Here is a 14,628-nt window from a genome sequence, read left to right as displayed (position 1 = left end):
GGTTCAGTCCAGCACATCTGGCCTGCCTGCACTGTAGCTGCTGCCTGCTGCCCGGTGTGTGCGTGTGTGTGTGTGTCTGTGTGTGAGTGAGTGTGTGTGTGTGTGTGTGTGTGAGAGAGAGAGAGAGAGAGAGAGAGAGAGAGAGAGAGAGAGAGAGAGAAACACTGCAACAATGATTGTAATATATAGGTAATCCCGTGGGTCGTAGACAGCGCGGTGCTCTATACAGCAAGGGAACTCATGCAGAACATGAAAGTGTATAGGCTATAGGGGGAGAATCGAATTTGCGAAATCACTTCGCCTTGAAGCCCAGTTGACGAATAAGGATTAATTGAATGCCCGATGGAAATCAAATATAATTGATTGTGCCAAATATCTATACATAGGCTATAGGGGGTTTCTCAAAATGGCAAATAAATAGTCCATTGTTGATGTATTCTTATGTTGATTGTCTAAAAGAGGAGGACGTCAATGTGTTGTTAATAGGCTATATTCTTCTTTATTTTAAGTCATTCAATTAGTATTCTTTTAAGACATTGATTAATGGGGTTTATATATATATATATATATATATATATATATATATATAAACCGCATTGTGTTGCTATTAAAGTGAGTTCTGCTAATTCTTGAAACGTGGTGGGAAAAGATTGTTCTTTTTTATCGTTATGCTAAAGATTGCCATAAGAGGGTACCCGAGTTCCACACTTCCTGCAGTAATTGCTGTCTGATTTAAACTCCGCCAGAGTCGGTCCGTTTGAAATGTAGGTTGGGGTTCACAGTCACACTCACACATCAGCCTCGGAAAACCGCAGGCGCTTTAGGGTTCACACAACTACACTCACAGCTCTGCACTCCGAGAAGACTTGACTGTCACCCTATAATGCGTCCAGAAGTCAAAGAGCCTGTTTCAGCACCCTGCCGGGAGAGGACAGCTCCCCACGAGTTGCACACGCACACACTGCTGTTATAGCGTTCATTTATACATGTGGGCTGCTAGTGCTATACTGCAACTGCATTATCGACTAATTATTGAACTCGTTGGCGCGCGCGCGCGTGTGTGCGTGTACACCACGTGCACACACGCGTGCGTGTACGAGATCGCGAGGGACTCTCTCGGCAGTCAGTGGAATGGAATTGAAGTGGAATTGAAGTATAAAATGAGCAGCATTTCCTCCAGCCTCCTCCGTGGTGGTGGTGCGTCAATAGACGAATACACATGCAGCGCCCTGTTGGCCAGGTGTGTCTAAATCAGTGCTGATTAGCAGCACCCCTATAGCTCCGCCATGCATGGATTCGTCTATAAGAAAGACATTAAAAGCTATATGGTGGTGTGGTGTCATACATATAAATTATGTGAAACGTGCTGTTGTTTGTGTGTGTGTGTGTGTGTGTGTGTGTGTGTGTGTGGCCTATAATGATTAATAATACACATTTTCATAATAACTGTCAATCACAATTAACACCCCCCCCCCTTTTTGTGTAGGAACGCTGTTGATGGGAACAAGAAGCTGTTCGCTATATATGACACACCAAGGTAGGCATTCCCCCTCCACACGCACACGCGCACACACACACACACACACACACACACACACACACACACACACACACACACACACACACACACACAACACACATATAATTATATATATATATATAATCAATAATCATGCTTTAAAAACGTCTACTTTTTATTGAAAAGATGCGATTTTAAGCGATCAGCCAGGGTGGCCCCCTGCAATCAATCAAAACGATCGATTATTGCTTGGGCTAATAAACAGTCCCTTCCTTTCCTTTCCTTTCCTTTCCTTCCCGTGTGTGTGCATGCGTGCGTGACTGTGTGTGATATTGCTATAACGTCCCGCCGCGCCATGTTTTAGTGTGGTGGGAACGGAGAGAGAGAGGGGAGAAGGGGATTGGCGTATAGACGCTGTGAGGTAGAGTGATGAGGCTTTCGTTTTTTGCCATTTGAACAAACTGAGTGCCTTCACCACCGCCGCCGCCACCAGCCAGCCAGCCAGCCCAGCCAGCCAGCCCAGCCAGCCAGCAGCCTTGGACACCACCGCGCACACTATATAGGCTTAATATGCGGACCGAATGGAAGACCAGCAGCACAAAAGGACAACTATAGCTATTCAGATAAAGCGGGCTGATGACAACTCACATTTCATATCTGACTGATCACCAGGCAGGTGACTTCCCTCGGGCGAGCTCTCCATTTATTGCGGTCAATGGATTATAGCAGGCTACTCTGATTTCTACAACAAACCCGTCCGGATCGTCTTGACGGTGTTTTCCCACCCTCTCTCTCTATCTCTCTCTCTCTCTCTCTCTCTCTCTCTCTCTCCAGCCTTTCTCGTTGATTTGGGTTTATTATTATTTTTCTTTTTTTTGTATGTAAACAACGAAAGGCAAGGGGATGTTCATGGCTATGCGAGGAGCGCGTCAATTTCGTGCCCTGTGGGCGCTGGTTATCGGATCGATTGTCTGTTGCGCGAAAAGGTGAGTTGTTTATGATCCCCCCAAAAAAGGTGCGACTGCAATTGCACATGCATGCGGTGGGAAGCTTTGTTTGGGGTTTTTTTTTCCAAGATTTTGACGTGAGATTCATTGCGTATATCGTTTGTGTTTGTGTCATTTCAGCGTCAACGAACCGGGGAATATGTCTTTCGTGAAAGAGACAGTGGACAAACTACTGAAAGGCTACGATATTCGACTACGGCCGGACTTTGGAGGTATGTTATTATCCACGCAGTTTGAGCCTAAATCTTCATCCTTCACGCGCGCTGTTCATGCGAGCTTTATCTTTGGCGCCATTCATGTGCTGTGGTCAGGTGAATGCACGGGCCTATACATAATCATAGGCTATATTATATTATTTATATAACTGTACTTGCTTCCAGGTACCCCGGTTGCAGTCGGAATGAGCATAGACGTGGCGAGCATAGACATGGTCTCAGAAGTCAATATGGTGAGTAAAACTTAACGCACCTATAGACTGGTATATATGTAATGGGACGGGACGCAGTGCAGTGTTTACATGAGTGAGAGAGATAGGGTGTGTGTGTGTGTGTGTGTGTGTGTGTGTGTGTGTGTGTGTGTGTGCGTGCGAGATGTGTTCTCCCCATCCCTTGTTCTCTTGCTGCAATCTTGCATGCACACACACACACACACACACACACACACACACACACACACACACACACACACACACACACACACACACACACACACACACACACACACACACACACACACACACACACACACACACACACACACACACACACACACACACACAGAGAGAGAGAGAGGCCCCTATACAAACTGATGTTGACACCAGAAATTGCTCTTGGTATAGAGGTAAGCGTTGCATTTGTTAGAACAGAGGGGTGGGTCTGCATGATGTATTCCTGGGTGGGGGGATTCCCCATGGGGGCTGGTCTGCCGTGTGGCATTCTGGATCAGGAGGGGCTTCCCTGTAAATGTTAAAGCAATCAAACTCCAGTCCGCAGAGTTAGACAGCTGGTTCCCCATAACGAAGTCACTGGAGACCTCACATATAGGCTATACTGCTGCTTTGCAGGAAGGTGTAACGAAAGCGAAAGGTGAACGCAATTAATTAGAACTCCCCTCTCCCCTCTCCCCCTGCCTCTCTGCGCCTCTCTCTCTCTCTCTCTCTCTCTCTCTCTCTCTCTCTCTCTCTCTCTCTCTCTCTCTCTCATTAGCAGGCAACAGTGCAACACTATCTCTCTCTCTCTGTTGCTGGCACAACAGCACCACTTTTGCCCCTACTGGTACTCCAAACATATAGTCACATAGGTTAGGACGGACATTGCTGTTCCTTGGAGTGGTTGCACCACTCAAAAAGTGTGACAATAACTATAGTATGGTTGCCTTTTGGGCAACCACACTACGCCTGTTGAGAACTCTATAGGCTGCCAGGCGCGGGCGGCTGCACTAATAACTTTGGGGCAGGCCCGTCTAGAGTTTGAATGGACAGGTATCAGTCAAAAGGGAGACATCGAACAGGAAGGCTGGATGGGGAACGATCAACATATGGAATGTCAGAACAGGTTCTGAGTACGTATATCCATTATACTATATATTGATGACATCAGGGATCTCCATATATGGGCTTAATTGTGACAGCGGGTGGCATTTACTATGACATCTCTCTGTGTTGATGGACTCCATGGATTCCATTCAGACATGATTTCACCAATCGGTTCCTCCTCCCTGATTGGAGGGAATCACTAACCAGTCCTAATAAGTGCCAGACATTTGACTTTTCTTTTTACATTGGTATACCATGCGTACCGATTTTAAACGTAATATACCGTGAGCATGTAGATTAGCTGGTTTTTTTTGTTTGTTTTTCTTGCATTTTTAATGAAACTTTCCAAATCAAATTGATTAGAATATAATTATAAAAATTATAAAAAGGTGATTAAAAACATCAGTAATCGGTGAGGACTGGATGACACTTTGACTTTGAATGGCACCACACACCACACCACAGGGGTGGGAGGGGTTTGGGGAGGGGCGCAGCTTCCCCTCCCCAGAGCCTTAGATATAGATAGAGTTACGCAAACTGCGTTCACTTCATGGGGCCAGTCCAATGGCGGCTCTCCTACATAGACTTCTATTGAGTGTGGGGGACAACCAACTGGGCCAAGTCCTGGACCGGAAGTAGGCAGAAATGCATTGGACTCAGGACAGCCCGACTTTAATGATCTTAAATCCCTTTATTTTAAATTGTTTTGTAGTAATAGTACAACATAAACATTAAAGAGACTTTAGTTGTTGCTGTACAATACTTTAAAACAGTTGTCATGTTGCACACATGCTTAAAATAGTTCTTGTTTGCGCCGCCCTCGTTGAAAACAATGCATTTCCAACTCCAGCTTGTCTCAGTTCAGGCTGCATGAACAGCCCTCGAGCGCTCGGTTTCTGCCCCCTCTATATCGTAACTGTTCTATTAGACGGCTCTGCCCCTCCCATATATATATATAGCTGAGGGGTTATTTCACAGGGCAATAGGGCTGAGGGAACATAGACATGACATCATACCTCATATACACTTATACCCATTAGAGTTAACTACTAAGGAAACAGCTGTGAGCAACAAAAGACGACGACGGCCCAGCATCTATCTAAATAGCATTATCTAAATAACATACATGGCATCTGTGAAACAAGTAAACACATCTATGTAAATAACAGAGCTAGGGATTTATCTAATAATTATGCAAAACACGCACGCGGGCAATGAGATGAGAAATGCTCAGGGAGGATGTGGAGCCTGAAGAGGTAGAGAGTTTAGAGATTGGCGAGTGACTCACTCAGACAGACATTGAGGTAATCGACTCATTAGATACCGTAATTATGTAATCAAGAGCATGGAAACACTTAATGCGTTTTAACCCATTTAGACCGGAGGACGATTCTATAGGAAATGTTCTTCTAAATCCCAACAGTTTTCTGAAGAACGCATGTTTCTCCCCAAGATTATAATGTAATTGGCTGCCGACCCCCATCTGAAAATATGTTGCTCAGAAGCAAAGATTTGAGCTAAAAACGTTGGCTCCGAAAGAATATATCCAAAGCTTTGCACCACATTTTCACGATTTCTCAGAAATAGCAGACCTACGAGCTTGTAGATCTGCTATTTTCCAATAGCTAAAGCGTAAAATAATGCTTTAAAACACCCAACAAGGGGTTCCCGCCCAGAATGGGTTAAGATCCGTGCAGGCACGCTTACTTCAGAAAGGTGAATCTGTGGAAGACAGCCCTTTGTGTCTCCTCTTTATTTAGATGGGATTAGGAAAGCAAGAGAGGGAGGAGAACACTGTCAGATTCAAGCCTTATAATAAATAATAATAAGGATATAGCTGTATAGGACATCTAGCAGGTCTAATGATGGACCATAGGATGAAGGATATAGCTGGATAGGACATCTAGCAGGTCTAATGATGGACCATAGCATATTAGTAAAGTCACCCAGCCTTCTTAGGCCTCATTCACACGTACCAAACACCAATCAAGCAAATGTTTGGTCGTTCTTTTGGGCCACCACAATGCTTTTACAATGGGAGTCACATGGTTTGACCAACAAAAGAAAACGACCAAACATTGCTTGATTGGTGTTTGGTACGTGTGAATGAGGCCTTAAGAGCAAGCCCCGTGAATCATGAAACTCGGCTAATTAATAAACCATTAGTCTCGCGTATAGCAGACAACTACTCCACAATCTCCGAATGCTATATAGAGTCTGGACCTATAGCCCCCCATGAGCTGAGAATATGGAAGCTGCCATTTCCGTTCACGAAAATATATTTTAAAAATATCTTTACATTTTATTTTTGTATTTTCTTTCCTGCTAAGCAACTAGCCAAATATGCTTAGATGATTTCTAATTACGTTAGGATAAATGTGTGCGACTGTAAAGACGAAAGGGAAGGGGGCAGGAGGCTCCACTTCCGCTTTAAAGTTTACTCATGACAGCTCTTCCGTTGGTCCAGACTGTATGATGAAAGCATTTGGAAATTGCGAGAGGCAACAGTCTGGTATCGCGAGACTATAATAAACCATCAACACAAAGTCAAATTTCCATTTATGTTTTCTAATTTACCAGTTTAATATACCTCAATGTCATGATTCTAAGGGGTATAACCCAAAACACACTCGCCCCCATTCTTTGGGTGGATTCAATGGTTTGTGTGGTAAATACCATTAGCCTGCATGTGTGGTTCCATGTGAGTGTTTCCTTGCGATTGCTCATGGTGACAGTTTTTGCCCCAGGACTTGAGTTACTGTCGTAGCAGATGCCTGCTATACCGATACTGACAGCTGGAATGGAGTCAACTGTCTTCATTATCTCAGCCAGAGAGTGGCGTAGAGAAGACTCTAGCCGTGCACTATCCTGCAGTGCCATTAGTCTATACTGTTGGGCCCATGGGTGTTGCATTTAAAGCAGTTGTCATGGTTTCTGTAACAAGGTGATGGTTTTATGGTGGCGCATTTTTTTAGCCCCCACCTGCACGCCCAAACCCCCAACCTAGATGGCCAGGTGCTGCCTTATGTCCGGCAAAATCTTCCCGACCCGTCCCGGTTGAATATGCTGGGGGTATGAAACCCCCCCCCCCCCCCCCCCCCACCGGTATAGCCTTCAGTGTAGAGTTCAAGTCAACAGCACGGTTATTTCAAACGTTTGTCTCGATCACGGTTAATGATCGGTATAGGCATGTTGTTCAAATGATTCAAACAGGTAACGATTTAAATTGATTTAATGCTACATTTAAATCACAGTGATCCTTAATCGTAATTATTCCATCATAGTCAAGGGCTTTTGGAAAGAAATTAGATTTCGGTTTAGTAAATTTGGAAAATCTGGAAAATAAATTTGTTTAAAAAGAAAATCGTGAAAGTCGAGTTGAGTTGAATGCATGCCTAAGATGGTCCATTTGCATGCCATCCATTGTACAAAGAAGTATAACACATGGCTTAAGCCCAAACCACACAAATTGGTCGCCATGTAACTCCTTGCAACCAAATGTAGACGCATGTAGACCGAATGTAAATGGATGTAGCTGCAAGCAACCATCAAATTGAACCAATTGAATCCCTTGCGTCGACGACATGCGCCAGGACGTATATCACACCGCTGTGACGAGCGCTAAAACCGTTTTGTTGCGTCTTGACCCATTGGGTGTGGTTTGGGCTTTAGCCGCCAGAATTAACCCCTTTAGGCCTGCAGACGTCGAAATTAAAAAAAAAAGTCTTCTAAATTCGGACAGTTTTCTGAAATACCTCATGTTTCTATGTCGGTGCATGGTTCTCAAACTAATTCATGTCAACTTGGACCCCCAGAATTATCTGTATTTGGCCGCCGACCCCCATCTGAAAATATGTTGTTCCAGGGACCCCCCCAGAAGCAAAGATTTGAGTTATAAACGTTCGCTCTGAAAGAATATATATTCAAACATTTGTGCCGCAATTTTCACGAATTTTCTAAGTAGCAGTGCCGCGCTACGACCTTCTAGATCTGCTATTTTTCAACAGCTAAAGCATAACATAATGCTTAGTTAAAACACCAAAAGGGGTTCCCGGGCCCAAAATGGGTTCTTAGTTTTTTGTATCATTGTGGGAAAGAAGGAGACCGTATGACACGGTTGTCTTAAATAAAAATATCTTAAAAAAAATAAAACGGAAATGAACACATAACATACACTGCTCTGGGTTTGTCCCAGCGGGTGTTTAAATAGATGGTTTTCAACCCTAATAATAATAATAATATCAGTCAGGGATAGCGTGTGGTTTTGTAGGGAAGTGACACCTCCCCTCCTCCTCCTCCTCCCCTGTGAATGTGGAAGCGGTGGCATCATCTCTCTCTCTCTCTCTCTCACCACTGTGCTGCTGTGCTCGCTCTCCCCACTGTGCTGCCCACGCATGGCATGGCAGCCCCCCCCCCCCCCCCCCCCCCCCCACAACCCAACCGCCTGTTCCTCAACTGCTATAATATGCACCGCGGGGATTCCTCAAGTTGCAGCATGCCATGATGTGAACCTCCATATTACCACCCCTCTCTCATGTCCTGAGTGCGTGGCCATGTGTGTGTGTGTGTGTGTGTGTGTGTGTGTGTGCACCACGTGTGAATGTGTGCGTGCGTGTGTGTATCAGAGAGAGAGAGAGAGAGAGAATGAAAGAGGGGGGGTTGCTGTTGTCAAACACCAAATGTTCCGAACCAGGCGTTTATCTCGGGAGGTGGGGGGGGAGGTGGGGGGGGTGGTGGTTGAGGGTTAGACAGGCCGACGGTTAGCATTAAGCAGGGCTAAGGTTAAGCTATACCGAGAGTTGAGGTCAGGGGTCAAAGAGCCGTGTATGGCCGCATACGTCAATGGAAACGCCACGGGTGAAATGACAGATGGATGTATGTGTTGTCGTGTAGACAGACATTTGTTTTCAGGTGTCGTGTAGGGGCCCGGTATACAGCTATATATATACGGAGAGATGGAGAAATGAATGGGAGAAGAGGGGTGGCTATAAGTCATACATGGGCAACGGGCGGCCCCCGGGGCCCCCCCCAACTTAATGCGGCCCTCAGGTTAATATCAGAATACTGATATACAGTATATTATTGATTTGCAAACATGTATGACCCACTTTAATTACCTCAGTCTAAATTAGTATAGCTTAATGAGTGGTATTAAAATGTTATTGTCTTTTTTTATGTCCAATGTATTTGTATTTAGTTTATAAAGTTAACATAACTACAATTACATTTGGGAAAGGCATTTGAAATTAAATAAAATTTTAACTTTTCAGGATTCCAATTGAAAAATAGCACAAAATTATTCAGGATTTCAATTCAAATAATAGCTAAAAAAAAGTAGTCGCAGCGCGACGCGTTTTGAGCTTGTAGATCGGCTATTTTTTGCTAAGAACACAGAGATGTGAGACAGAGATGTGATGAGAGCCAGATATGGAGAAAGTGACGGGAACGTAGACGTGACAAAAAGGAAGGATGACAAAGTATTGAAGGAAATAAATGAGGGAGCCAAACTAGTGAAAACAGCTACGTAACGTACCGGTAATACAAATACTACGTGTACAAATCAGAGAGGTCAGCTGGTGTAATGCTGGTTTTTGGAATGAAATCCTGCACACACACTTGGCCCTCATGACACATGATTGAACACTACTGTTGAACGGTGACTACTGTTGCCTCTCTCTCTCTCTCTCTCTCTCTCTCTCTCTCTCTCTCTCTCTCTCTCTCCCCCCTCCCCCCTCCCCCCCCCCCCATCACAGCAGCTGTCGAGGTGACATGCTAATTACCTCCGAGTCTTGTTTTTCGGGCTTGCCAGGGCCGAATCAAACATGTATACGAGAGGGGCAACATCAGAGCCCGGATATAATAGGTTATGTGTGTGTTTGTGTGCGTGCGCCTGTGCGTGCGCCTGTGCGTGCGTCTGTGCGTGCGTCTGTGCGTGCGTCTGTGCGTGCCGCGCGTGTGTGTGAGAGAGATGGATGTTCTTGCTATGATCTGGTGACCGGCGTTGTCCCCACAAGACTAGATAACCTGGAAAAGTCACTTGTCAGTTTGTGAGGAGTGTCTTCCACACTAGCAGAGTTCTCCTTAGGGACCGGGTTATTCCTAGGGTAAGAAAATGAACCAATAGATGGAGAACAGTATACAGTTGGTTCCCGGGTTATCATATAGATGATGTGTGTGTGCGTGCATGTGCGCGTGTGTGTGCGCGCGCGTGTGCACATAATCGTCCAGTCATTCGTCGCTGCACGAGGTTATCAAAACCGAGGTCAGATAATGTGGGCAGCGATGAGTGCCGGGTTATAATTTACACATATCACATACCCATAGAGTGATTTTATTAACAAAGAGATTAGCGTTAGTGTCAGACCCAGGAAGTGCCCCAGGGGGGAGAATGCTAGTCTTTTCTCTCTCTCTCTCTCTCTCTCTCTCTCTCTCTGAGGCAGAGAGAGGCGGTCTTCTCACGTGGGATTTCCCAGACACTGGGGAGGGAGTCGGCGAGTGAGAACATGGCAGGTTGCTTGCATGCTTGACCCGTGCGTGGTGGTGGTGCCCGACGACCATTCTGTCAACGAGTCCCAAGCACGAGTTAATCGAACTAATATATTTGTATAAAATAATCAATGGCCGTGTAAATGCGCGCAGCGCGCGTGTGTTTACAGTGCATGTGTTTGGTCCGACGTACTAAAACAGACTGACATCCTATACCCAAAACACAACCCTAAACCTATTATTGAGTGTGTGTGTATCATATTATATGATATGATACAGTACTTCATTGTCAGTTTGCACTGACATTTGTTTTGCGACCCAGCGGCCTTGTATGCAACACATCTACACACATGTGACATAACACAGGACAAAAAAAGAGAATACAGTTACATACATCCATAGCTCAGTCTAAGCCTGGCCAAAATCCTGATTAAGCCTCAGCGTCGACTGGTGGACAAAAGACCTCTTCAGTCTGACCTTATTGTATGCTGGAACACCATATCTCCTTCCTGAAGGCAGCAACCTATACTCTCCATGCAAAACATGGCGGCTAGTATTAGAGGTGATATTCCTTGCTAACCCTAGGGTGCTGTTATCATACGTGGATGTATAGAGAGCCTCTGAAGTGGTCGTCCAACAATCTTTGAACAAATGTTTAGTTGTTGCGGCAGTTGTGACTTTAAGGCTACAGACAAACATCCATACCAGGTGGTACTACAGCACTGAAGAACACTCACTGATAACAGAAGTGAAAAACAAAAGAAGAATCCGTCTACTAGCACCGAAGGATCTTAAACGGCGAAGGAAATACATTATTTGCGTTGTTTTCTTACACACCGATTCAATCCACGGCAGGAGACGATCTATTTCTACTACTATTTATATGAACATACCTGGTTGAACTGTTCACTATGAATAGTACTGATGGGGGATCTGTGTGTCTCTAGTGGTGCACCAAAATAATCTCTTCTGTCTTTTTTTGTGTCTATGATGACGAGAGCGTTGTTATCACTCCATTCAAACGTATTTACTCTGTGTTGGTGCAGTCCAGGATCACTGGAACTATCTAGAAGAGAAATTAACCCATTTTGGTGTTTAAAGCATTATGTAATGCTTTAGCTATTGAAAAATAGCAGATCTACAAGCTCATAGTGCGGCACCGAGTGCCGCGCTATGAGCTTGTAGGTCTGCTATTTTTTGAAAAATCATGAAAATGTGGCGCAAGTCTTTGAATATATATTCTTCCAGAGCGAACGTTTTTTAACTCAAATCTTCGCTTCTGGGAGGTCCCTGGGAGGTCCCTGGGAGCCAAATTCATGATTTTGGGGGTTCTTGACATGAAATAATGTACACCACTGATACAGAAACATCGGTATTTCAGAAAACTGTCAGGATTTAGAAGACATTTGTAGAATCTCCGTCAGGTCTAAATGGGTTAAAGTATGGGGCTGGCGGGGGGTGGAAGTGAACGCTGATGGTGGCACAGGTTAACTACATTTATGCTAACAGCTAGCGGGCACAGAAAGAATTAAAACACTTCAGCCCCAATTTATACTTCGGTGCACAATGGTGTTGGGCAAAAACAGCCAATCAGCTATTTTCACTACTTTGGGGGAAACCTTTCGGCTATTAATGACATGCCCGCAGGGCCAAAATAGTGATTGATTATTAATCGACTATACTTAAAACAATATTCCCTTCTCTTTGTCTGCTGCAGCCCCGTAATATGTAAAGTTTCATGGGATCACGTTTGCTCTGAATAAGCGGACTACAATGGACTTTTACATGTTAGGCATGCGTTTGTCTGCAACAGACTGAGTGAACTAGTCATCCATACTCCTACAGATGCATGTGGGTGTTGGAGAGAGAGAGAGAGAGAGAGAGAGAGAGAGAAGAAATAATCTGTCACGTTTCTTTCACACGCCAACATTCCAGGCCGTCTTATGCAATTTAAGAAGATAACAAAATCAATTGTGCATTGATGACCAAACGATATAAGCGTGTGATCGCAACAGCAACAATAAAAAAATCGGATGGTTAAGACGTATTCAATCAGGGTTACTGGTTTGTTTCATTAATTCTGTTGACTACTGAGTGAGGTGTTTAACCCATTCAGGACGGGAACCCCTTTTAGTATTTTAAGCATTATGCTATGCTTTAGCTGTTGAAAAATAGCATATCTACAAGCTCATGAACGTGTAGGTTTTTAACTCAAATCTTTGCTTCTGAGGGGGTCCTTGGAACAACATATTTTCAGATGGGGGTCGGCGGCCAATTACATATAATTTTGAGGGTCCTTGACATGAAAATGTTTGAGAACCACTGACATAGAAACATGAGGTTTTTCAGAAAACTGTCAGGATTTAGACATTTGTAGAATCGTCCTATATTCTTCTGCCGACTACCTTACCTGCCGAAAACCTTTCACATATTTATAAAAAACAAACTATACTATATAATAAACTATATAATACTGTACATATTAGCTACAGCAACTCCAAAAGGGGTTCCCGGATTGAAAGGTAGCCTATAGTTTCGTACGTATAGTTGGATCCTGGTCTAAGGGCTCCATTTTCCACCTGAGGCCGATTCTAAAAAAAGAATCTTCTGAGTTCTCAGTTTTCTGAAAATCCTATGTTTCTATGTCAGCGGTGCTCAACCTTTTTCAAGTCAAGGACCCCCAGAAATATTTGTAGTTGGCTGCAGACCCCCATCTGAAGATATGTTGTTCCAGGGACCTCCCAGAAGCCAATATTTGAGTTCAAATTGTTCGCTCCAAAAGAATATAGCGTATATTCAAAGATTTGCACCACAAATTTCACAAATTTTCTAAAATAGCAGACCTACAAGCTCATAGCGCGGCACCCAGTGCTATGTTTCAACAGCTAAAGCATAACCTAACACTTAAAACACCAAAAGGGGTTCCCGCCCCAAAATGGGTTTTAATGCAGTATCATCATAATTATCTTGAAAAGAAAAAAAGCGTTGTCGTTTTTGGGTTGCGCTTTTCTTGTGTACACTCTCTACTCTCTACCCTCTCTCTCTGTGTGTGTGTGTGTGTGTGTGTGTGTGTGTGTGTGTGTGTGTGTGTGTGTGTGTGTGTGTGTGTGTGTGTGTGTGTGTGTGTGCGTGCTGCTGGTGGAGCATGTGGACGGATGAATACACCCTCATATCTTTTTATCCCGGTATGCGGCTTCCTGAATCCTGCCTGATGGAATGTAATTGGCCCCAGGAGATAGTATAGCACTGCAGGAGGATGAAGTGATCAGGGCTGCAGACTTAGACAGAGCGGAGCGGGGCTGTGTAGTGTGTACACCTTCTGGCGTGCTGTGCTGTCACACCCCGCCAACCTTATATATATATAAACCCATTTAGGACGGAGTGACAGTTTAAAAAAAAAAAAAAAACATGTTTTCTATGTCAAGGACCCCCAAAAGGTCTGTAATTGGCCGCCGGCCGACCCCCGGCATCTGAAAATGTGTTATGTAATGTTCCACATTAAAAAAAAACGTTTGCTCTGAAATAATATATATTGCGCCACATGATTTTCACGATTTCAAACATAAAATTGCAGATCTACAAGCTCTACAAGCTCTACAAGCTCTACAAGCTCTACAAGCTCTCTGCTATTTTTCAATAGCGTAGTACGTAGTGCTTGAAACACCAAAAGGGGTTCCCGTCCTGAATGGGGTTAACCACTTGGAGGGCTATACTGTATATATATGCAGCATGCTGCTGCCTCTCTGGAAATCCTACTTCTATGTCATTTACGCAGCTTCCGTTTATTTTTGTATTGCTACAGTCGCCGGGTGCTAACGCAGGTTGTCGTTGAGCCGTGTTGGTCTGCATGGCTGGTGAATGTGACAGTGACGGTCAATCCAATCTCACCGTATAAGGGCCAGGGGTGTGCAACTGGCGGCTCGCCGGGGGCCACATGCGGCCTATAGTCTCAACTGGCGGCCCGCCGGGGGCCACATGGGGCCCACGGGGGGCCACATGCGGCCTATAGTCTGGCGTTAACCAGACTGTTTGCCTCCGCAATTTCCAAATGCTTTCACCATACAGTCGGGGCCAGCGGAAGT

General features: G+C 44.6%; 1 protein-coding gene across 1 annotated transcript in view; it reads left to right on the top strand.

Annotated features, from left to right (window-relative positions):
- LOC310854421 (gamma-aminobutyric acid receptor subunit beta-3-like) overlaps positions 1 to 14,628 on the top strand; it is a gene marked incomplete at both ends in the record, with an annotated part of 123,562 nt that overhangs the window by 42,329 nt on the left and 66,605 nt on the right. Inside the window, 3 exons of the mRNA XM_083759060.1 lie at positions 1,487 to 1,537; positions 2,647 to 2,738; positions 2,907 to 2,974. Of these exons, the coding sequence (XP_083615186.1) occupies positions 1,487 to 1,537; positions 2,647 to 2,738; positions 2,907 to 2,974 (211 nt within the window). The remainder of the gene's footprint in view (positions 1 to 1,486; positions 1,538 to 2,646; positions 2,739 to 2,906; positions 2,975 to 14,628) is intronic.

Source organism: Protomyctophum parallelum (genome assembly GCF_964188405.1).
Source record: "Protomyctophum parallelum genome assembly, chromosome: 23".
In the NCBI taxonomy this organism is placed as follows: domain Eukaryota; kingdom Metazoa; phylum Chordata; class Actinopteri; order Myctophiformes; family Myctophidae; genus Protomyctophum; species Protomyctophum parallelum.
This window is presented reverse-complemented; position numbering and strand designations above follow the sequence as displayed.